This window comes from Lynx rufus, unplaced genomic scaffold (genome assembly GCF_022079265.1).
Source record: "Lynx rufus isolate CCGP_SWC_20201006 ecotype Redwood Valley unplaced genomic scaffold, mLynRuf1.p SCAF_7, whole genome shotgun sequence".
NCBI lineage: Eukaryota > Metazoa > Chordata > Mammalia > Carnivora > Felidae > Lynx > Lynx rufus.
The window spans coordinates 40,515,644-40,539,679 of record NW_025814889.1 but is presented as its reverse complement, the minus strand read 5'-3'; the positions used below and the strand labels follow the sequence as shown (position 1 = coordinate 40,539,679).

Here is a 24,036-nt window from a genome sequence, read left to right as displayed (position 1 = left end):
GCAAGGAGAGTATTATATCATCATTTTACTAAGGCTCAAACTCAGATTGTCCCTCTGAACTGCAAATACCTTTTGCGCTCTGTCGGTGTGAGTTTCTTACTGTCTGCACCAAAGTGGTGTATTGGGTCTCCATGCAGGAACCCATGTGGGCCTCGTCCTAGGTTGCTGCTCTTCTCTGCCTTGGACTGGATGTTCTCAGAGGGTCAGACAGGTGTTTTTGTATAGTGGAAGGGCCACTGAATTCGGGAGCCCAGTGGAAGGAACCTTTGAGTTCTCGGCCTGACTCCTTCTCCCTCCCATCCCCAGATACGTGGCATTGGGCAAACAGGGAGCTTTTCTGGAACCAGTTTTATTGATCTTTCCTTCATTATTTCCCTCCTTCCTGTCCACTGATCATCACCTCTGTGGGGACTGTTGTCACAGCCTAAGGACTATGCCCTTGTCTTTAGCCTCTGTCTATGGGCCTCCTGCTTGGAAATCCCCACCCAGTCAGTCTTTTCAAACTTTCTCCTTGGGCTGGGGGAGGGGAGCACTACTCCATCCCCCCACAGACAACTTCCGTTTGCCCTTGGGTCAGATATAAACTAGCATTCGCGGCCCTTGTGTGTGGATTTTCCAGTCTTAGGGTAGACGAGACTCTGCCAGGGTGATAAATCTATCTTAAAATCTCAGGTGCATAATTCGGAGTTGTTTACTTGTTCTTGCTCACGCTCCATGTCCAGTGCAGCAGGGCAGGGGCTCTGGACCCAGACTGATGGAGGCCACACGGACACCAGGGAGGCTGTGAAACACACCATCTCTCACTTCTGCTCACAGCACACTGGCTGGAAGCAGCCTAATTGTGAAGCAGTGGGAAGATGTGTAGAAGTGTGTGGACACTCCATGGACAGCAAGGGTCTCTGCTGCTGGCTCCAGCCAGGCTACAAAGCCTTGGAGAACAGCTCCTCGGTCTTACGTTTCCTTTTATGTCCCCCATAGTGCCTGCCTCACAGGAGATCTGTGAGTTTGCTGATGCAGTTATCTCTGTCTTCGTATATGCATTCAAAAAAATTGTTTCCGGGGAATGCCCATAGGCTAGGCATCCTGCAAGCCACAGTGGAAGCTACCACGAGCATGTATGCGTTTGTTATTTCCTACCTTCAAAAGGATTTGCAGAAACATTGAGATGAATAAGGTAAATGTGAAGTTGGCTTGATGGGACAGTCACTGAAAGATGCAACAAAGCTATCAGAAGACTTAAAGTGTCCTTAATGGCCAAGAGTGTGCACACTAACCCACTCACCGAGGTGGTCGTGCACAGCAGGGGTGACCTGTGCATCTTCAGGCAGAGGTATGACTGCAGAGTCCCCCCAGGCCTGCATGGGGACAAAAAGTTGTGAATAAGGCCACCTAATGGAATGAGGATTCTGCCAGGCTTAGGGGTTTCCTGTGCCATTCTCACGCTGGCTTTAATACCAGTCTGGCTTCTTGCCTCAGATCTCCTGATTGCTGAGGAGCCTATGACTACCGCCTTGCTCACCAGGTGCAAACAGCTGGTGTAAACAACCCCAGCGAGTTCCCAAGTGTTTCCTGCAAAGGCTGGGTGGTGAAGACCGATTTCTTGGGAGCATCTCCCAACAGCCCCAGACATCAGGCCCATCTGAGGTCCCTTCTGGCCACAAATATTTGTGACAGACTCCAGAATGTGTTAAGAGTTGGCTCAGCAGTGGTAGATAAAGACACAGTAATTGCCTCCCTGGCTGCCATGGTAACAGTGGTCACAGGCTCGGGTGCAAGGCACACTGTGAGCTGGTGGCTGTATGGCAATGGTGGGGCAGAGACTAAGCTGGGACCTAGGTGGTGGGATGGGGTTGCTAGGGGAAAATGAGTGAAGCTTGGGGCCTTGGTGGCCAGAGTCTGCTCTGCAAGGTGGGTAGCCCCCTTCAGCAAGTGTCAGTAATTAGTTTGTGAGGATCCCAATGAATAGGTGGGACAGTACGGTCCCCAGTGATCTGTTCATTCCTGAAGGGGTCCCAGGTGGTGGTTTATAGGAAAGGGTCTGGTTCCTTGGATGGGAAACAAGCAATAGCTGGGCAGGACATCAGGACCCCAGATGTCCAGGAAAATCAGACCGGGCTCAGATGTCATGGGAGGCCAGGGTATGAGGCAAGGTGACAAGGGTCACCAAGTAGACGAGCTCAAGGCATGCTTTGGTCCTAGCCTGTCCAGCTGCTATCACAGAATACCACATAGTGGGTGTCAACAGCAGAAATGTGTTTCTCATACTCTGGAGGCTGGAAGTCTGAGCTCAGGATGTCAACAGGGCTGGGGAAGGGTCCTCTCCCAGGTCCTATGGCTGTGTCTTCATATGGCAGAGGCACGAGGGGCCCCTCTGGAGCCTCTTTTACAAGGGCACCCCACTCACTCCTGAAGGATCCCCCTTCATGGCCTGAGCACCTTCCAAAGGCCGCACCTTCCAAAGGCCCCACCTCTGAATACCATCACAAGGGGGATTAGGTTTTCAACATATGAATTCTGGCCGGGGGTGGGGTGCACAAGCATGCAGACCATGCTTTTTCCTTGGCACAGGGATAGACGGTGCCTTTGAGGCAGCGAGCTTCTGAACCCACAAATGGGGAGCAGGATGTCCAGAGCTCCTGAAAACTGTAGGGTCTTCTCGTGACCAACATAGGCATGGGTCAGGCTCGGCCCAGATGGGGAGCATGTCCGCACTCCAGCTGTGAGAGGGGCAGGGCTGCCAGCAGGCTTCTAGCCTTAATAACCAAGATGTCAGCAGCTTGTTTTTTATCAGGATCATTCTCGATCTCTAGCTCTTCCACCACCACCTTCTCTTCCTCTCCCTTTCAAAACTGTGTGCGCAGTGCTGGCTGTGTGTGGAGCTGTGTGGTTCACCCTTCACTCTGCAGTGAGCCTCTCCTAGTTTTGGGGTTGGGCATCTTGCAGGTGCTCAAAGGATGGTGGTGTGCCAAGTCAGAGTCTCCAAGTTGTAGGAAAATGGCTGTGTTCTTGAGTTGTTTAAATACTGATGATGCCGTGCTTCTGAGTGTTGCTGCCCCAGGGCCACTGAAGTGGGGCTAGGAAGGGAACAAAAAGAGGGATGGGGTGAAGGATTTTTGGGGGCACCTGCCATGTGCCAGGCACTGGTAGACATTGTACATACATCATCCCACAGAATCGTCACCGTAGAGCTGGGAACTGGTCATGGCTTTCATTTCACTTCTGGGAAGCCTGAAGACGCTTAGGAACTTGACCCAGGAGCATCTGGTTGGTGGCATGTGTGAGTATGTGTGTGTATGTGTATTAGAGCATGCCAAGCGCTGCTGTAAGCACTTTCTGTTTATCGGTATATTTAATCCTCAAAACAAGCCCCAAGGGCATCAGGACTCTTAACACTCCCATTTTAGAGTGGAGAAGCCTGAGACACAGAGATAAACAGCTAATAGGCCCGAGGTCATGCGGCTGGGAGGTGGTGAGTCAGGCCTCAACTCTAAGACTGTGATGCTCTACTGTCTGGTAATATATAGCGGTCCTGGTTCCTCAGGGAACTTTAGGTGTGTGGAGAAAGCCAAAGAAAGCACACCAGAGGCTCCAGAAGGTTTAAAAGGCAATGCCCCGGCCCATGTGAGTGGCAGATGGTAGGGGTCTCTGAGACGATCAGGGAGACTTGGAGGGAGCAAACTCTGAGTGCATCGTCGCCTGCCTCCTAGGTCTGCGTGCATCAGGACACCTGCGCAGGTTCACAAACTTTGGAGTCCCTCATGCTTTATTAAATTTTCTAAAAAAGCTTTTTTCTGAGGATTTGAAATGGCTCAGTCTAAAATCCAGTTCTAAGCTACCATCAGGAAAAGCCAATGTATCACTACTAAAGAGAAAAGAGGGAAGAAAGGAAAAAAAGGAGACAAAGCTTGCTACCAAAGGTTGCCAGGACATCAGAAATTCTTTAAAGAAGAACATTTTGGACATACATGGATGGATCTAATTTTCCATCAAATGTGGGCAACGTGTGTTTTCAGAGTTAGGGGGGACGTGCTGGCTTTGTTGGCTCGGAGCCCTGGGACAAGGAGAGTGGGCTTTGCTGCAGACCGAGTCTGCTCAGGAAGGTACTCCACAGCGAGGACACGTGTGGATGCGGGTGGGTGCGTGCAGGCCAGAACCCGTGTCTTCCTGAGGACAGGGCAGGGGGTGGGGGGGGCTGTAGTGCTGGTAATTTGAAATCTGGCCTGAGTCAGGTCCGTGGGGTTGTATTTGAGCTCCTGACTCTCTGGGTGGCCTCAGGCAACTGGGGAGGAAGAGCCTCCTGCCTGCCCATCTGTGAGGCCAGGGGAAGGGTGTGGCGAAAGTGGATTCTGCCATTGTCTGAGGGCCCCCTTGGTGCTGCGGGCACGAAGTATTGTAAATGTTGTCTGGGAGGGTCCTGGATCATGGGAGGCTGCTGCTAATAATAAAAAAGACCTGATCATGGTTATAGCCCAAGTTCGTGGAACAATCCATGCCAGTTATATGAAACTATTATTAGCAGCATGCTACTTATAATAGTTTCATATAACTGGCAAGAATTTCTTCCCAAATTTGAACGGTAACTATGAACACATCTCTCTCCTTTTTCCAGTTAGTCACTGAAGCACTCATATCTCCTGTTAGCGGGAAGTCCGATATATTTCTCTTCCTTTCTTTGAGTTTCTAAGAACCCAGACTCAAGACTTAAGCCACAAGAAGAGAACAGAGTATGGTGGGCATTCTCTGTTTGCCTTGTTTTCTCTCCAGACCCCTTCTCCACCCTTTTGCACCATGTCCTGCATCCCTGAGGCTCTGCCGATGGTGTCACTGGGGCCCCCTGCTCTGACTTCAATAGGAAGCCATGGAAGAACAGAAGGAAGCTTAGCAGGCACAAGGGAGAATTGGGGGTAGTTCTTCCCTGCTTCTCCCTCATCTCTGACAAAAATGCACCCTTTCTGGGTGCCTGCGTGGCTCAGTTGGTTCAGTGTCTGACTCTTGATTTTGGCTCAGGTCATAATCTCATGGTTCATGGGTTCAAGCCCCACATCAGGCTCTGCACTGATAGTGCGGAGACTGCTTGGGATTCTCTCCCTCTCTCTCTGGCCCTCCTCCGCTCACACACACACACTCTTTCTCAAAAAATAAATAAATAAACATTTAAAAAGCTTAAAAAAAACTGCGTGTATCCACAGATTCTACAGGATGAGTCCTCCCTCATGGCCCTTCTTGGGCTCCAGTGACACCATTTCTTCTCCTTGCCCCCTCACTGCAGTAAGTAATACCTTCATTAGGGTCACTTCCTTTGAACCAGTGAGGGGAGTTCTGCTTCCTGATGGGATCTTGACTCATAGAGGCGGTCAGGCCAACATCCACATTTAAACAGGGAAGTCAGACCTGCAGTATGGCCAGCCTTCCTCTCATTGCTACACAGCATTGCTGTTGGATGCTGGCCCTGTCCCATCTGACAGAAGAGTCTGGGCCATTGCTGAGAGGGTCCCTCTGGGTCGCAGGCCCCGGGCAGGCCATTGCTCTTCAGGGAGGATGATCCTCCCCTCTAGAGTGAGCTCAGTCAAGGGGCTGCAGCCGTCAGGGTCGCCTACTTTCAGGACACCCGTCTATGCCTCTACCCCCATCTCCAGGATGCCATCCATCCTGTAGGCTCCGGGACATACAGCTTGTCTTCTTAGCCTTCAAAACACAGTAGATCTGATACTATCCCTTTGAATCTCCCTCAGAGAGAGGTTACCCTGGTGACTCCAGGGGCCCTCACCAACCCAAGTGATGCCCACCCTGACCTTCTAAGAGGACTCTGTCAAGATTTTTAGGTAACTTGCAGGTACCTGTCTCACTAAAGAGGAGGCAGGTGTAGAAATTAAATGTCTGCTAGAATGCTTTGGTACATAAAATAATAAAAGCAAATGTTGGAGCCCTTCCTCTATGCTTGGTGCTTTCCATACTTTATCTCCCTCAGACTCTACAAGAAATGTTTAAGGAAGGTCCCATCTTAGGAATGAGGACAGTGAGGCGCAGAAAAATAAATCCCTTATCTGGGAACACTGGGACAGAAAAGTCCTTCTGGCCCAAGGTCTTCCTGTGTTCTTCTGTTAACAGCCTTGTGAGTTGTGTCACAGACAATAGAAAAAGACCAGAAGCAGGAAGCACTTGGGATATCACAGGGTGTGCCCTCCACCTGGGGCCATGACTTGCTCAAGGCTCTGGTTCCTTGAAGCTAGCTGGGTACCTTTGAAGGATGGTACAGTTCATGCAGTGCTCCATCCCACTGGGGGCACGGCCCAGGGAGGACAGAAGCACAGAGGTCCAAGGACTCCATGTGTCCAACTTTGAATTCTTAATTTTCCCTCCAAACCTGTTAGTTCTCACCCACTTTTTTCCCCTCTCTGGAAGTGGAACCACCAACCACTCAGATGCTTGTACTAGAACCCAAGTGTCATCCCGGACCCGAACTCACTCTCTCTCTCTCTCTCTTTCTCTCTTTCTCTCTTTCTTTTCAAACCTAGAGTCCAGTCTGTTAAGTATTGTCCACTCCACCTTCAAATATACCCCAGATCTGATCACAGTTCACAGGTTCCATCCTAATATTGGCCATCTCTTGCCTGGACTGCTGTGCACTCCTCATTTGTCTCTCTGCTTCCATACCTATCTCCCTCTTGACACACATATACATAGCCCATCTTCTGTGATATTTTTAAAATATAATCTCGCTATAGCCCTCCCCTCTGCAAAACCCCAAGGCGACTTCCCATTGTGCTTCCAGTGAGGTTTAAGTCCCTTCTGTGGCCTGTGAAGTCCCATTGACCTGCCCCTGCCTTCTCCTCCAGTTCTACTGCCTAATAAATGCTTTCTCCTTGCTCAGAATGTTCCAGTCCTTGGGGTCTTTCCATTCTCTACACATCTGTAGGTCTCTCCTGTCTGCTGCCCTTCCCTGTGGTTACCACCCATGGCTCCTCCCCAGCTCGTCCGTGCTCCCTCCACCACATCCCTGGGGCCTCAGCTGAGAGGTCAGCTTTCCAGAGGCCCTTCTTGACCGCTCTGACTAAAACCATCTTCCTGCCCCCTTTTCTTCTCATCTCCCTGCCTTTTATCCTCATTGCTCTCCAGAATGATCTCATTAATCTATGCCCCTCTTCTAGACTGTAATCTCCTCATGGCAGGGAGCTTATTGGTTTTGGCCACCACTGTATTCCCAGTGCCTGATGCCTGGTACACAATAGTCACTTGATAAACATTTGTGGAACTAGGGAAGGATGAAAAAGATAAAAGCATTCCTTCTGAGCTGCCTTCCCTGGAAAGGCATGAGGAGATGGGCTAAGGTGGAATGACTCCCTTCCTTCTCACTGGGCTTTTCCAGACCTGTGTGTGTTTGCAAGATGACCCACTGGTGTCGTGGGAGTGTCGATGGCCACAAACCAGGCACACCTACCTGTTGTCTCCCCACTCCTATCATTGCCATGGGGAGACAGTCCTCACAGGGCAGTGATAGCAATCACATGGGGAATCCATGGCAAGTGCCCGTATAGTGCCCGGCACATAGTGGGCACTGAGCATGGGGTTTTCCTGATTGGCCCATAACAGTATTAATCAGTCTCTCTCTCTTCCTCTTCCCCCTCCCAGATGCTCCCGTCCTATTTAGTCTCCTTCTTTTTTTTTTTTAATTAAAAAAAATTTTTTTTAATCTTTATTTATTTTTGAGAGACAGAGAGAAACAGAGCATGAGCAGGAGAGGGGCAGAGAGAGAGGGAGACACAGAATCCAAAGCAGGCTCCAGGCTCCGAGCTGTCAGCACAGAACCCGACATGGGGCTCAAACTCACAAAATGCAAGATCATGATCCGAGCTGAAGTCAGCCGCCCAACCGACTGAGCCACCCAGGCACCCCTAGTCTCCTTCTTTCTTAAAATGAGATGCCCTGTGATGCTGTCACCTTGGGCTAGGCTGCTAGACAGCACAGCAGGTCTCACGTCCCTTCGTCTGGGATCAAAAGTCATCTTCCTGACTCTAAAGGAGGGATCCCTTGCACTACGGAATTCTCTAGGGTTCAGGCATATCTCAGGAGTGCCCTTCCTTAATCTCTAGTTCTGGGGCTCTCAGCTCCCTTAGGCAATGCTCTGGCTGCTTAATTACCCAGCTGGCTGGTTTCTCCTAAGGTGATTCCTTTCCAATGACACAAACAAGGCAACAGCATCACATTGGAGGCTGAGACACACCTACCTCTGCCCCTGCCCCCAACACACACACACACACACACACACACACACACACACACACACGGAAGGCCAGGTGGTAGGGCTGTCAGAAAACGTAGCTGTTTGCAGAAGCTGGATCTGCCCTGGGGGAGAGGCGGGGAGAGGGGCAGGCACCTCTGCTTTCTGACTCAGCCACACAAGTTCAGGCCCTCCTTCCTTCTGCCCAGAGCAGTGCCGGGGCTGGTACTTCCTGAAACATACACTTGGACATCTCATTTCCTTTTGTCACCATCATTCTATATCTGCTGGCTGGGTTGCTGGGGGCTCCAGTTACCCCGAGCTGCTTTTCAAAAATTCAGGTTCTGCAGCTGGCATCCTCTTGCTGGCAATACTGTTTCCATATGATTAGGATGGAGCTCTGGGGACTTTGAATTCTGAGCTGGCCCCCTGGGACTAACTTGGGCTTTCATACTAATTATTTTCCAAGGCAGTTTACAGCTGGGTCATTTGTACTCATATTTTTTCATGACACAACACTCCAGAGGTTTAACACTTAACAAAAAGGGGGGCTGGGTAATGGCTCTGCACAGGAATTCCATGTGGTTGCCCTTCCTGGTCCTGGATAGAGTCTGCCCTCTGTTGGAAATCTGCTTCAACAGGTTGGGAGCAGGCGAAACCCTCAGAAGGCCTCCAGTCAACCTGGGGTGACTTTCTGGGGGATATGGGATTTCAGGAGCGTATAATGACAGAGAAGGGTTGCCTTCTACTTACCCACACTCTCTCTGTGTTGACTCCCTACTTCACCTCCCTGTAGCGATTGTAGCCTGAAGGCACTGGGCTTGGAGTTTTATGAAGCATTAAGGCTGGGCTGTTTTCTCATGGTCTCAGATTCAGACCACTCCAGAGGTCTGTGTCTTATGAGGGGATCCTGCCCAGTGGCCTGCAGTACAAATTGTTCTGCTTGGACTGAAGACACCATCCCATCCCAAGTGGACCCTGGGAAAACTTGTTCTGTTTCTTGAGTCATATAGTCTCTGTCATAGACAGATGAGGTTCCTAGTGTTGGCTACTGAGACAGATCCAATAGTCTAACTGGAGCTTCAGGGCTTTAACACTCCCATCCCCACCCCCACCCCCACCCCACTTATCTCCATCCCTGGAAGGTATTCCCTGGGAGCCTTCCCGGGAAGGCTCTGTGAAGCACATTACATGGCTGCAGAGCTTCTCTGAGGTGGGGGCATCCAGCTGATTTAGTGGCCTATCAAGCGGATTTGGATTGTTTATTGGAAATGCCCATTATTTATGATGGCTCATGGCCCTAAAGGTGCAGGCAAAGGCTGTTTTCAGAAATAAAACTAATAAATAATAACTAGGCCCATGATTTATCAGTATGGAGGAAAGGAGCCACTCATTTCCAGTTGGAGTAACGCATCCTGAAAGGATCAGATTCTCTTTCCCCAGAACTTGGAGGAAATTCCTGCAGGGATTGGGAGATCTGAGTACAAAGAGTTCAAAGGAGATTATAAAAGAAAATCAAAGACACGTGCCTCTCTGTTCCTCATTCTTAATCCCCTTCTAGCCACATTTACATGACAAGTTTCCAAATTTTCAGCTCCTTAGACCTGAATACTTATTTTGGGGTGACATCAGTTTTAATTTTCTTATACCCAAACTATTTTAAAATGAGAGACAAGAAGTGGTTGTTACTGTTGAATTGGCTGCCTTAGGTACATGGGACAAAGGCTCAAAAACCTACTGAAAGTCTTTGCTTCCTTCCTCCCCTCCCTCCATCCCTCCTTCCCTCCCTTCCCTTCCCCTCCTCCTTCCTGTCTCCCTTCCGTCCTCTTTCCTCCCTTCCCCTCCTCTCTCCTCCTCCTTTCTTTTCCTCTCTGCCTCCATCCCTCTCTCCTCCCCCCTTCCCTCCATCCTTTCTTCCTTCCTTCCTTCCTTCCTTCCTTCCTTCCTTCCTTCCTTCCTTCATCTCTCCCTTCTCCTTCCTTCTTTCCCTTTCCCTCCTTCCTTCTCTCTGTGTCTCTTTCTCCTCTGTAACACAACAGGGCACATGGTGGTCTCTGTTCATGACCTGTGGCCATGTTGAAGCAGGACTCAGTCCTTTGGCATATCCCTCCCCTAAGAACAAACCCAGAATTCTTTCAACACTGGTGAGGAAAGCAGGTTTTAATGCGTCTTTACTAAAGATTCCGTGGAGATGCTAATGATGGGATCCCACTACCAATGACAGGGAAGTTAATGAACATTTCTGCTGGGTGCCTCTGCCCCTCCCCCATCACTTACATTTCTTCTTTGGCAGAGAGCACCTCACCTCCTGTCCCTCCCTGCCCCTCACGTGGCATGGGCATGGCCCTGCATCTAACCCCAACATCCCCAGCTCTTATCTTGTGGATAAGGTAGGGAAATTTAAATCGATTAAATTAAATTGAAATTGAAATTGAAATTAGGCAGATCTGTCTTTCTTGTGACTCCATACCCACAAACAGTGGTCCTTGGAATATGACAGGGAATTTTTAATAAATGATAAATATTTTTTCACTATTCCAAATCATATTTTTTCATGTCATTCATTCATTCATTCATTTATTCATTCTTTCAATAAATATGCTTAGAAGAGTACATCTAGTGATAGCTGTGGCCTACCAGAAGGTGTATCTGACTATGCTCATTGTTTTGCCACCCAAACCATGCATGGCGAGGGGAGGGTGGCATGGGGCTTGGGAAAGTGAGGGTTAACAGTCATATGGGGGTTCACAGTTACGAGATCTTTTTTTTTTTTTAATGTTTATTTATTTTTGAGAGAGAGAGCACAAGCCAGGGAGGAGCACAGAGAGAGAGAGAGAAAGAGAGAGGGAGAATCTGAAGCAGGCTCCAGGCTCTGAGATGTCAACACAGAGCCCGACACAGTACCTGAACCCACGAACCATGAGATCATGACCTGAGCTAAAGTCAGACGCTTAACAGACTGAGCCACCCAGGCACCCCTATGGTTATGAGATCTTAAAATGGAAAGTGACCTTAGAAATTGATGGTAAGCATTTCCTGGGCCTCAGCATTTTTTTCTTTTGTCAAGGAGAATAGGAATCAGACCGAGGAAAGGGATGTGGATCTTGAGCCCAGGGAAGACTTGAGAAACATAAATCAAACAGGGATGCACTGGCCTCTTTGTCAGGCAGAATTTGTAGCAGGAACAGAAAAGGCCTTACAGTTTAAATATCTGAGGGGCTTTGCTGATGTACATAAACTAAAGAAGAAATAGCAGCTGAGGCAGTGTTCACTGTAAATGGTGAACACAGATCATTATCCAAATGCTTATTGGGCAAGGCAGTGTGGGACTGGCCTGGACTTCTGTCTCATGGGCAATGCCATGTCCCTCCAGGCGTGGAAGGAAGGAGAAAACTACCAAGCTGTCTGCCAGCTGAGGGATAGCACGGTAGACTTTTCCAACTTCATCTCCTATAAAATGAGGACAGTGTCTCCAGATTCCCTGGCAATGTTTATTTTCATAGTTGTCTGGAGAACCTCGGGAAGCTTGGGTGGTGGACTTCTGCAGAGGTGAGGACAGGCTGTTTCGATTAGATTTTCCCAGCTATGTGCCAGCAGGATCACCTCCTCACTATCCTCCCCATTGATTGGTAGAAAGTGCTCATTAAACAACATGGAAAGGATGCCCAGAACCTTTGGGGCTAAGACATGTGCACAAACACCTGGCCATGGATGGCCCAACCGTGCTGCAGAAAGCAGGGCTGCCAGCTTGGAGGAGGTGATGCAAGAAGAGAACGCTTTAGGACAACAGGAGCTATCCTTGATTGAGGTCTGGCACTTGCCAAGCACTAGGCTGAGGGCTTTCTAAGAATCCTATGCAGTTTTCAGGGCAACCCTGTTGGGTGGATGTCATTATTCTTTTTATAGAAGTTCAGACCTCTAATTATGCTCTGCATTTGAAATCAGGTGTGTCTGATGCAAAAATCTGCCCCTACAGCCACCTCTGGAGTAACACAATTAAATAGTCACTCCCCTCAACACACAGCTGAGCCCAGAATAGCGTGACTGGGTGCTCTTTAGGTTCGGCATGGCCTGCCAGGGCCTCTAGGACTGTTCGTAAGCATAATCAAACTCAAGTAGGCTTCAGGATGATGAGGCACTTGGAGAATGAGCTGGTTTTCCGTGTCACTGTCTGCCTAGGGATGATGCCATGTTTCTTAGGGCTCATGGGGGCTAGGACATGACTAGACAATGAGTAGCTCTCATCTCCCAAGGCTCTTTCAGCCTAGAGAGAAGTCAAGGCCAGATCACAATTGTGATCACTACCTGCATCTCTAAGCTTTCCCATTCTCAAGGCCCCTCCCAGGGCCATTCATCCCCAAGAGCTCACATATGCCTGTGACTGTCTCTTTAGTAGGTTTAGGCTTGTGTTTGGACCACACCGATGATGTTGGGCACTGTCTCTTATCCTTAGGATTGTGTTCTAAGATTGCAAATGAATGAGGGGCGCACTGTGCTGTGTGGGAAAACAGATCATGGAAATACAGCATTCTTTCCCTAAGATCCCCTTCCGCCATGACCTGAGGGGAAATGATACCTTGCCACTCATAGATTCAATCTTGAAAAGACTTAGCAGTTTGCAAAAGGTTTTCACAGAGACCTTGCTAAATTAAGCTCTTTGAGGAGTGTGAAGTCTTTATTCATCCTGGCGGGTGTTCAATTAATGTGGACTGAACAGTCACAGATATTTCCTAGGTATATATCATGTTAGACTGTGGGTGGAGGGTGGGGAGGTGACAGAGGATGTGCGATGTAAACAGTAATCAAAGATCTTGATTTCACAGTGCGGCAGAGTAAAAATTGTCTTTGAAGACAGGCAGATATGAGTTCAAAACCTTAACTCTTACGTAACTCATAAGAGCTACTGTGGCTGTGTGATCTTGAGCAAGGCTCTAATCTCTCTGGATCTGAGCTGCCTTTATTTATAACAGTGAGATGTACTGTCTCCCCCCCCACCCCCACCCCAACACAAGTAGGTAAGGATGACGTGAGATAGCAGATGTATGCAACAGGTGTGGAGCAGATCAGAGCAGACACTCCTGCATAGCGCATGATCCCTTTGGCCACCCAGGAGGTCACTGCAGCTCCCTGCATGTGGGTGTTCTCTGGTTGTGAGCATGCTCAGCCCATGCATAGGACAAGGTGGAAGTGCTAGGGAGTCAAGTCCAGCAGTAACCTTCAACCAGGTAGGGGCTCCACTTGCTCTCACTCCTCAGTGTAATAATTATGAGGGGGGTTTCACAGTCTCTAAGAAGACCCCCCAGTGGGACTGAGCCCTAGTAGCCTGCTGCATTAAATTGTTCGTGAACACATCCGTGCTGTCTTCCCCACTCCTGTCTCACTACCCCAAGCTTCCTGGGAGCACTTCCCAAATAAGCCACTTACTCCCAAACTGCTTACTTCTTGACACAGAGGGCCACCCCAAGTAAGACAGAAGATTAATTAAAGCTACTGTTGTGGTTTTCAAAGGGCTTGGATGTGGGTAATTAATACAGAGAAATGTAAAATACTGTAGGAGAAAAAGAGATTTCTACCATCTGACGTCATCTGGGAAGGCTTCAGGAAGGAGATTATAGGCAACATCTGATCTGAATGGTAAAGGATATGAAGGATTTGTACATGAGAGGAGGGCCCAGGGAAAGGAATTCCAGGGGAGGGAACAGAGTTTTGTGTCCACTTTTCCAAAGATTCTGACAAAAGCTATGTGTGAGTCAGGTGGGCAGACAAGTCAGGTGGGTCCGTGTGTCAGCCTCATCTGGACACGGAACCTCCTGGCTGGCATGGTCCTGGTACTTTGGCCCTGTGCTCAGCACGCTTTCAGGCGATACTTATCAGTGCACATGATACAGGGCTGGTGCTTTCTTTCTGCCCCTGAAATGTGACCCTTTAACCTCCTATCTTTGCCAAGCCATTTGTCACAGTCTATGAAATCCCCATCAAACACTCTGCCCAGTTGTCCACCGAGCATCCCATGGGTCTCGGGTCTTCCAAAGGCATCAGTGAGGTTTTCTGCTCAGTATTCTCAGGCCCCTTTGGGGATTATCAGCTGGCTCCTCTGCTTGGACCTCATAGAACTCAATGGGGCTGTGACCCCCGAGTTTGAGACATTATTAGGCTTGTGCTTATTTCACTTATCTGATGATTCTTCATCATTTGAGTGAGTGCATGAGAAGTGTCTCAGCCTATCCAGAGAGCACACAGATCCAGGCTGTCCTGCTAGAAATGGAGGAGGCGGAAAAGAGGAACAATGTCATGGTGCCCAAGACAAGTCTTTGCTGCCTATTGACTGTTGTTCATTGGTTAACAAGCCTTTTTCATCAGGGATTTTGTTCAGATAAAATCTTATGGAAGCAGCAATCACACAGGGAAAAGCTGACTACCCCTTGATGAAGAGAGGGTGGTTGGAGAAAGTTCTGCCAGCCAAGATCCCTCTCAGAGGGGTATGGTAAGAAACCATTGCTAGAGTGGGTAAGAAGAGGGAAGTGGAAGGAGAAAGGTGATGATTATATGTACCCTTGGCCTTCTGTAGCCTCATAGTATCTGGTAAACCATTTGGGACTCCCAGATGACTTCAGTTCTGCTGTGCTAGAGAGACAGGTCTCTTGGTTTCTACCCTGAAGCAGTAAGAGCCAAGAGACCAATGGCTTATGTAATACGGATTAAAACTCTGAAGAGGTGAAAAATATGCCTCTCAGTCTTAGCATCTTTGCTCTTATCTTTCAGAGGTTCCAAAAACAGAACAGACTTTTGAAGAGCGCCTGATACTCAAAGCTTTCTTGCTAAAGTTTGTCAATGCCTACTCGCCTATCTTCTATGTGGCCTTTTTCAAGGGGCGGTGAGTATAATGGTGTCACACGTGGTGACTTGTCACTAAGACAGGGGTCCCTACTAGAGTCAGCTTGTCCCTGCTGCCCATTCACACCCTCAATCCTATTCCCCACTTCTGTCCCCACCTTGTCATTCCTGAAGCAATGGCATTCGCACCACATCATTTTGGATTAGAATCTTCAGATTCAGGTAACCAGGGAAACTGCAGGGATTTGACCCTGGGCCCCAGAGGGTGAGTCTTAGAATAATCTGGACATCCCAACTTTGAGGATGACGTAGGAGGAAATTTCAGGTCTGGTGAGTGATTTGGAAGTCTTTCAATGCATTTCTGACACTAGTTACCCTGAGTTAGCACATACTTCACCAAGTAAGGGCATGATCTTCCACGAGACTGCTCACTCCGAACACTAGCTGCAGGCCCTGGGGTTCCTATGCCACTCGTGATTGGTACCCACTGGCTATGACCACTAACTTCTCAGGTTTGATAATTCTCTAGAATGACTCACAGAACTCAGGAATGTGCTGCACTTAAAATTACAGTTTTACGATAGAAAGGGGGTACAAATCCAAACCAGCAAATGGGAGAGGCACATAGGGTGAGATTTAGGAAGGTCTTAAACAGAAGCTTCCGTGTCCTCAAGATGGATCAGTTTCCTGGCACGTTGATGTGTACCACCAACCATGAAGCTCATCCAAGCCTCAGTGGCCAGAATTTGTAAGGTTGCGGTATGTAGGTAGGTATGATTGGTTAGATCATTCACCATGTGACTGAGCTCAACCTCCAGTCCTCCTTCTCTCCCTGAGGTCAGGCTGCTATTACATGGATCAAAGGTTCAACCCTCTAATCACATAGTTGGTTTTTCTGGCACAGCCTCCCCCATCCTGAGTGATCTCATTAGCATAAATTTAGGTATAGTCCCAAGAGGCCACCATGAATAACAAAGAGACTCCAACCAAGAAATTCTAAGGATGTAGAGGCTTTCCCAAGAACCAACAACAAAGGCCAGTCAGATTCTTTATTATATAGACTGTCTGGATGTAAAATGACTTCTGATGAATACTTTTCATGGTTAGATCACTTGGCTACCTATAAGGAGATTTCCCAGTAATGATTAACTGTCAGGAAGCTTTCCTATCACTAAAATCTCATCAAGCAGGCATTGATAGCAAGAACTGTTCTTGTACATATTTGATAGTTTCTTATAAATGTTTTTTGACCAAAACCACAGCGTCCTTCCTGGGATCTCTGCTCTTGACTCTTATGAAATTATAGTAGTAGAGAGACTGTCTGTATTAATGGGTATATACTCCACTGGTGCTTTGTCTCTAGATTTAATATCCATAGCAAATTTTATACATGGAAATTACAGGCCAAAAAATAGGGTCCCAACCCTTAGGTAAATTTGTGGCATATTGAAAAAGATGGTCTTGTCAACAGCACACTGCAGTAAATGCCATAAGAGAAGTGTTAAGAAAGTGATGGGGAAATATGTAATTGTGAACAGAGACAGTAAGAAGACTTCACAGAGAAGGAAAGATTTGAGCTGAGCCTTAAATAGATGGGTAGGATTTCAACAGGTGGATGAGGGGCTGACATTACAAGTGAAAAGGAATCTTCTCATTACCTGTCTGGTTCCATGATTGGCTTTTACCTCTCTGCTTCACCCCCACCTGCCCCATCCTCTTGTTCCCCAGTAAAATAGACCCTACTTGGAAGAAGCATGAGGCAGGCTGCTTCCATTCCTTCAGATGCTTTCAGTTAGGAGTTTGGATTTTTCTTTTCGGACCCCAGGAATCTGTACTTGCAACTTTGGCCTGTCTCCCCCTTCATTTCCTGGGAAATCAAAAGCTCTCACCGAGGAGCTGCAATCAGAACTCAATTCTTGGCATTAGTTGGGGGAAGAAGGTGCACAGAAAGTACACTTAGATATCATGCAAACCGTGTGGTGTTTAGGCTCAGAGATTGTCATACATGCACACCCACACATGTGACCTTCCCAGCCCCGCACCAGCTCCAGCCTCGGCCCCTATTCCCTGGAACCCTGGGTGGTACAGGTGAGGGCCCTAGGTGATTTAGCCCCTACTTTCAAGGAGGACGCCAGGTGGTGGCTGTTCCACTCTGAAGGCCATGCCTACAAGCAACCCTGCCTTTCTCCTTCCCTAACTCTCCCATGCTTGTGGATTTCAGGTTCGTGGGCAGACCTGGAAGCTACGTTTATGTATTTGATGGCTACCGCATGGAAGAGGCAAGTATAGCCACCAGTGGTCCATGGCTGGCTGGTGGTTTGTAGGCGCCCCCCTGGCCTCAGCCTCACCCTTACCCCGTTTCGCACACTTTACTTTTTGCCCTTGCTTCTCTGAGCTCCCCTTGGTCTTAACCACATCTACTGTTATCTTCTTTTCTGGGCAGTGTGCTCCGGGAGGCTGCCTTATGGAGCTCTGCATTCAGCTCAGCATCATCATGTTGGGGAAGCAGCTGATCCAGAATAACATCTTTGAGATCGGAGTCCCGTATGTAATGAATTCTTCTTATCTCCTCACTTGCCACCAGGGCCTAGCCCAGCAGGGCCAGACTTTCAGCAGGATGCTCCCTGCCTCCTCCCCTCAGAGAGCCTGGTTATTTACTCCTCTGCCCACTTGCCAATAGTTTTCCCCATGAGGCAGGGCCCCTCCCATGAGGCTTGTCTACCCATCTGATTGGGGAGGTTTGAGGCTCTGAAAGATTAAGCACTTGCTTAAGTAATGTAATGACTAAGTGGCAGAGCCAGGACTCAGGTATCTCGGACCTCAAAGTGTAAAATATCTTTAATGCTCGCTGTCCTCCCACTGAATAAGTAATGTAGACTTTCATTATGGTGGGTAGAAATGAATACGAAAGGGGGAAATACTACGTAATACTTTAGACACATGTGGTCTTGGAGGAGGGAAGGGTGCAGAGCTGGTGAAGCTCAGGCTGGATTTGCATGTGGATCTTCTCTCTCCTCCCACATGGTTTTATACAGATTTCACAGAAGGACTTCTTTCCCTTAAGTGTTGCATTGAGATCGACTTGAAAATAAACACAGACTTGTAGGCACTAGATCCAAAAGGAAAGAAAATGCAGTAAGTGAAAATCTACCTTCAGGTCAAAGAAAAATGTAACCCCTCCCCCCTCCCCTGACTGCCGCCGCCGCCACCACCACCACCACCACCACCACACATTTCTATTGCTTTTTGGTGTTCTCATACCATTACTTAGGCTGAATGCTTAGGGTGCTTTTCTGTCCTCACACTGACACAATCTCAGATGGCTCTTGGGTGTGTGTTTTTCTGGTATGAGGACTGGCAAGAATGTTGGTGTCTGGACATCTTGTTTCACCTCCCTGCTGCAGCCAGCCTCTGGTCACCAGTCCGGAAATCATCAATTTTGAGAAACCCAGCCCTCTGAAACTTTGCCCCATCCCCAGCTTTCTGGTTGACAGTCATTCCGTGATAGTCAAGCAAAGCTGGTAAGACACATGGTCACTGTTCCCTAGGAGCTTACCATCTCAGAGAGAGACTACATTTGTTGTGGAGAAACATCCAGAAAATATACAGACCAAGAAAAGATGTACCAAAGCCACATCTGGCTCCTTTGAAGCCAAGGGACCAGCCCCTCCACTGCTGCTACAAAGGAAAGTGTCCATTCTCCTTCAGACATCTGGGAAAGACACCTGTCCTTCCAGTGTATCATTATTCTGCTCTGGATGGAATTGTATACAGCTTGCAGGCATGAGATTTATTTATGCCTGGACATCTGCTCTACTACTTAGCCCATTTACTCTGGACCAGAGGCCTTTTATAGATAGAAGAGAGGCAAGAGCTCAGGCATATGTTTGGACAGTGTATTGGCATGTCCCCCACCCATCTACTTCATAACAGATGAAGTTAACACATGGATGTTTGCCTCAAAGGCTAAATTTTCTTGTTTATGCTTGATATGTGTTTAATATGCCACACTTTAATTAATGATGGAAATTGTACAGTGACTCATGAAGCTGGGAACAAACAACTTCTCAGCTTCTAAGTCTTGCTGTCCTCATCTCCTGATGAAAATAATGGCATTAGAATCATCTCCAAGGTGTTCTCATTTCAGCTGTGACATTCTGTGACCATGTCGTCTACTCAATAAAACTGGGCACTGCTGCTTCCAAATACAAGTTACTTCTGTTTCAAAAGATTGTTCCTCATTTCAGTTTCTAGGTTGCTAAAGGACACATACAATATAACTGTGTAGTTAATTATAATATATATATGAACTACATAAGATACATAGTTAATTATAATAATAAGTATGTAATTAATCACTGAGGATGTAGAGCAGAAATCCTTCTACCAAGCCCTGGAGTCTTCTGTCTCCAAAGTTCTTGTAATTTTACAGGTTGTATTTTGAGTTCAGTTACATGAAATCACTATGATGGTGATTTTTGGATTTTCCCCTCCTTGCTCAGAACCCACTCTCAATAAATTAGACCCCATCCAATCCAGAGTTCAAGCACCTGGAGATATCCTTATATGAATGACACAGTTGAGAAACATGAAATAAGCAAGAAAATAAAAAGGAGTCTTTCCAAGTCAAAAGAGATATGACAGTTGACCTGACAGGAAGAAGAGGTATAAATGATAAGAATAAGACCCATTGGTCTTGAATTCTTTGGAGGGGGTAGCACATTTCAGTAAGACAGAGATTGTTCAACAGATCTGGGTTTAAATTGAGCCATTGTAGTATACTCACTGTGTGACCTTGTTAAAGTTATTCTAGAAAGATTTTCATGCAACCTGGCTTATGTACAAATAAAGGTTGGACAAATGCTCAGCTATCTCGAAAATAGAGCATATGAAATCCGAGAAAGGAAGAACCGTTCTTAGGGGCTCCAGGCAGCCAAGGTGTTACTGAATGTCATTAGCTTTATGTTTGTAAGTGACGCTTTGTGACTGTTGCAAGCCCAAGAGTGAGATTAAAAAGATCAAGTCAGGAGCACTGTTTTTCTCTTCTGTTCAGGGCCTGATGGCCTTTGAGTCATGTACCTTCAGAGCCTACATCAAATTCTTTCCCCCAAGGGAGGTAAATATTAGTCTTAGATACCCAATTTGATTTTTAAAAACAGAAGCAAGGCTGAGGAGTTAGGTAGGTGATTATACTAGTTAAGAATATTTGGGGTAAAAAAACATGAGATTATACAATTAGAAGATGTTTATCATCTACTTCTGGAAGTAGTTTTCTAAGATTCTTCCAAAGAAAGTTTGAAAATATTAGAGACTATCTAAGTGACCTTTATCAGTAAGCCAGGTAGTCAGTTACCTCTCTCCCTGGGGGTGAAGGATGAAACATTCTTAGTAGATTCTGTGTGTGTGTGTGTGTGTGTGTGTGTGTGTGTGTGTGTGTGTCTTACAAACATACCATAACCACAATTTTAATGCCCTTGAGAATTGTATACTCTAGTAGGCTTCTTGTAGAACACCGTGTCCAATCTTTGGTGATTTGTGAACTAACCTTTAAGTTTTTTTCTCCATAACTACCTAAGTGACTGTTGCATATTAATTTCCTCTAAAGCAACTCATGTTTTATTTAAATTCATTACATTTCTGAAAATGAAACATGAACACTACCAGCTACTGTGAACAGCAAATCACAGTAGAAAGAAATACAGTCAGAAGTAAACATTATTAAACAACCAATGACATTAGCTTAAGATCTGCATTCTCTTTGTTCTAAAGGAAGCTGCACGGGCACTGGGGAGTTGTTAAAGACATGCCAGCAGCAGACTGGGGTTTTCTCCTTAACCGCCATCAGAGGGGCTGAACGGGAGCAGGAAATGAGCTGAACGGGAGCATCTAATGAGATGAGGGCCAAGTGTAGGGACCTCCAAAGGTGTCAAATGAACTGCTGTTGGAATGTGACTGTTGCTTGGGAAACGTTGCTTTAGAGCAATATTATCACTTCTTAATCCCACAGGCTTCCACAAGGCTGGCACAGATACTAGGCATGTCCATGGTTACTGTACAGCTGCCCTTTGGGACCTGGATAAGCTCCACCAACTCTCTCAGACTCTCCTTTGCTGCCCCTAAATCTGGCAGGTGTCCCAGACAGGGCCGTGCAGAAGCCCAGCTCCCTCCAGGCACCTTCCACCAGACGGCAGCAGTCCCACCTTGGCTAGGCCTGATTCAGAGACCCTGGGGATGGAAACACAAAGTGCTTCACAGGGAGGCCATAAAACTGGGGGCACTAGGCTCTTTAAAGGCAGCTCTGTGACTAATTGAGGACATGATAATAAATAAAACTGGGTTGCGTGATCTGGCCTTGAACTATCCCCACTTAGCAACCCCAGGCTCCTGGGGCCTGACACAGTTGTGACAGATGCTTTCCAGAGAGGAACTGGACGGTTTTAAACATTACAGGCCCCAGAACAATGCTCATCGGCAGCTCCATCTGAGATGACTTCAGACATGGTGGGCGGTATGGCAGAATCTGATCTTGTGCTATTTATTACCTGAGTCCCCTATCGGGGGTTTCTGTTCCCTCACTGCTGCCCCCCACACCCTGCCTTTCCCATATGTGTTTGTGCAATATAGACTTTTGGCATGAATCAGATGGTGCCCCTAAAATGTGCCACCCCACATCCTAACTTCTCACTATAATTTTCTCTCAAACTTAGTTCCAGTCTTCCTTGAAGGAAAGTTGGAAATGAGCCTTTTATCATTCAGAAAGATGGGTGTTTTTTTTTTTTTTTTTAATAAAAGATAAAATGCCTACCTTTTCCAAATGCCAGATTCTTTCCTGGGCAAAGTCTGAGACAGAGCAAATAGATCAATACTTCCACTAGCAAAATGTCCCCCCATCCCTATTCTTACTAAAAACACCAGATCACATCCCCAAATAGTTGTAATGTACCCTGGACACGGCCAGTAAGATTCTATAAACTTTATGCTTTTTTTTTCAGTAAATGTGATAAATATTACATTTCAAGACATAAAACAGTCTCTCTTTAAAGCCATCACAGGCAAAGGAGGTCTGTGTTCTCTAAGACAGTGGAATCTGGCCATGAATCAGAAGTTTAAGGAACAAATTTGAACCTTGTCAGGTGTCAAGGAGAGGAATCATAGCTCAGAGGTTGCTGTGTTCATCTTGTTTGGCTCATTTAGGGCTTAGTCCTGCCTTTAATGAGGCTTGAGGCATACGGAGCTGCCTAGGCCCCAGATTCCTGCAGTGGGAAGGCCTAAGGTGTGACAGACAATCACCATGGTCTTGGGATGAGCCCATGGGGCACAAGCAAAGGAAAGGCTCCAAGCCTTCCAGACAGTTTCTCGGACCTGTCATTAAAAAGGGACGGAAAAATAGCAGAGCAGATGAAAAGGACAAGGGGGGTAACATCAAAGGAGTTATTTTAACGAGTGAGTGCATCATACAGCCGGAATCGTAATCTGAAGTTTTCCAAACAGCCCATCTGTATGGTATACAATTTGCAGGATTCCTGTTAAATCCTATTCTTGAGGGACCTTCTTTATTAATTTTTTTAATGGTCACTGAGATCTCCAGAAGGGCAGCTTCTGGGAAGGAAGGGTTCATAAGAATTACTTGTGGGTTGTTTTTCCCCTCATCGTCTTCGACGTGCCCACAGTGTATTACACAGTGACTGCAGTGTCATTCCTGAAGCTCCCCTTCTGCCCTTCCCTTCTGTGCTACATGGTCTAGCAGTTGGCCTTCTGTTCCTGTGACTTCTGCTTTCCTGCCCTTGGAAAGCTCCTCTCCCTCTCCCCATCCCTGGACTGTTGGTATTCCTTCCCTGTGCTCCATCCACAGGTGGGGCTCATTGCTATGGTTTTGGTTGCTCTCTCCAGGATGATTCTCATTATTGTTAGCGTCCACCCAAATCTGTTTTCAGGGCTCTAGACCCATGTATAAAATGCTTACTAGACATCCCTACTTACTTGTCCTGTGGGATCCTCTGCCTTGACACGCCTGCCTCCCCCTCATCAAAAGGGCCTCTTCTCTAGTGTTCCTTGTCGCAGCAAACTGTACCACTATCCACATGCAAGCCTGAAGACCCCAAAATGGTCCTTGGTTCCTCTCTTTCCCACGTACAGGTCACCACAGCTTCTTAAGTCTGCTTCCTGAGCCTGTCTCAGTCTGCCTCCTCCTTCTCATGTCCACTGCAATTACCCTGGACTCTGCTGCCATAATCTGTCAGCTGGGCCACTGCCTAATATGGCTAACTTTCCATGCCATAGACTTGTGCTGCCTTCTTGCTCTTCTCTTTCCTCACTTTTCCTCTCCTACTCCATGCTCCGAGCATGTGGAACTCCATTCAGTCCCTTCTCTGAGCTGTTCTCATATTTGCCTTTGGCCGCTGCACAGATGATCTCCTCTGCCTAGAACACATCTTCACCCATCATGCCACTCTCCCTTTCCTATGCTTCTGCCATCTTTTATCATTTAGTTGGTTTATGCATCTCTTCCTTGGGGAAAACATCCCCTGCTTCAGGTCAGGTTAGTTTTCTTTGTTTTATTTTGTCATAATTACCTAAATTTCTCCCTTCATGATACTACGCATTATTGGCAGTACTTAAGTGTCCATTTTCCCAGCTATGTGGCCTCATTTAGCACATCAGATGTCTTGTTTTTTCTTGGAGACCATCCTCTGGGAATCTTCATTCTCCTGTTCAAACCAAAACTGTTCACTGAACCTTCTATATAGCTGTGAATCCCAGTTAGATCTAGCACTTCCTTTTTCTGTAATTTCTTGTTTGCTGGATTCCATTGTTACCTTTCTTGTTTTATATCACTGATTGGTGAAATTCATTCTCCAGGAACTTCACAAGAGTGGATGCATGGATATCTTTTTAAAAACCTTGTTTTTAAAGGCATGTTTTACGTTTTTTCTTCTGCCTTTGCACTTGATGTATACTTTGGCTAGGTATAAAATCCCTTGCTA

The 24,036-nt window shown here is 47.1% G+C and overlaps 1 protein-coding gene across 1 annotated transcript in view; it reads left to right on the top strand.

The window, feature by feature from the left end:
- Positions 1 to 24,036, top strand: part of ANO2 (anoctamin 2) — a 312,785-nt gene that overhangs the window by 254,506 nt on the left and 34,243 nt on the right. The window contains exons 17-19 of the mRNA XM_047066263.1: positions 14,981 to 15,092; positions 17,274 to 17,331; positions 17,496 to 17,596. Of these exons, the coding sequence (XP_046922219.1) occupies positions 14,981 to 15,092; positions 17,274 to 17,331; positions 17,496 to 17,596 (271 nt within the window). The remainder of the gene's footprint in view (positions 1 to 14,980; positions 15,093 to 17,273; positions 17,332 to 17,495; positions 17,597 to 24,036) is intronic.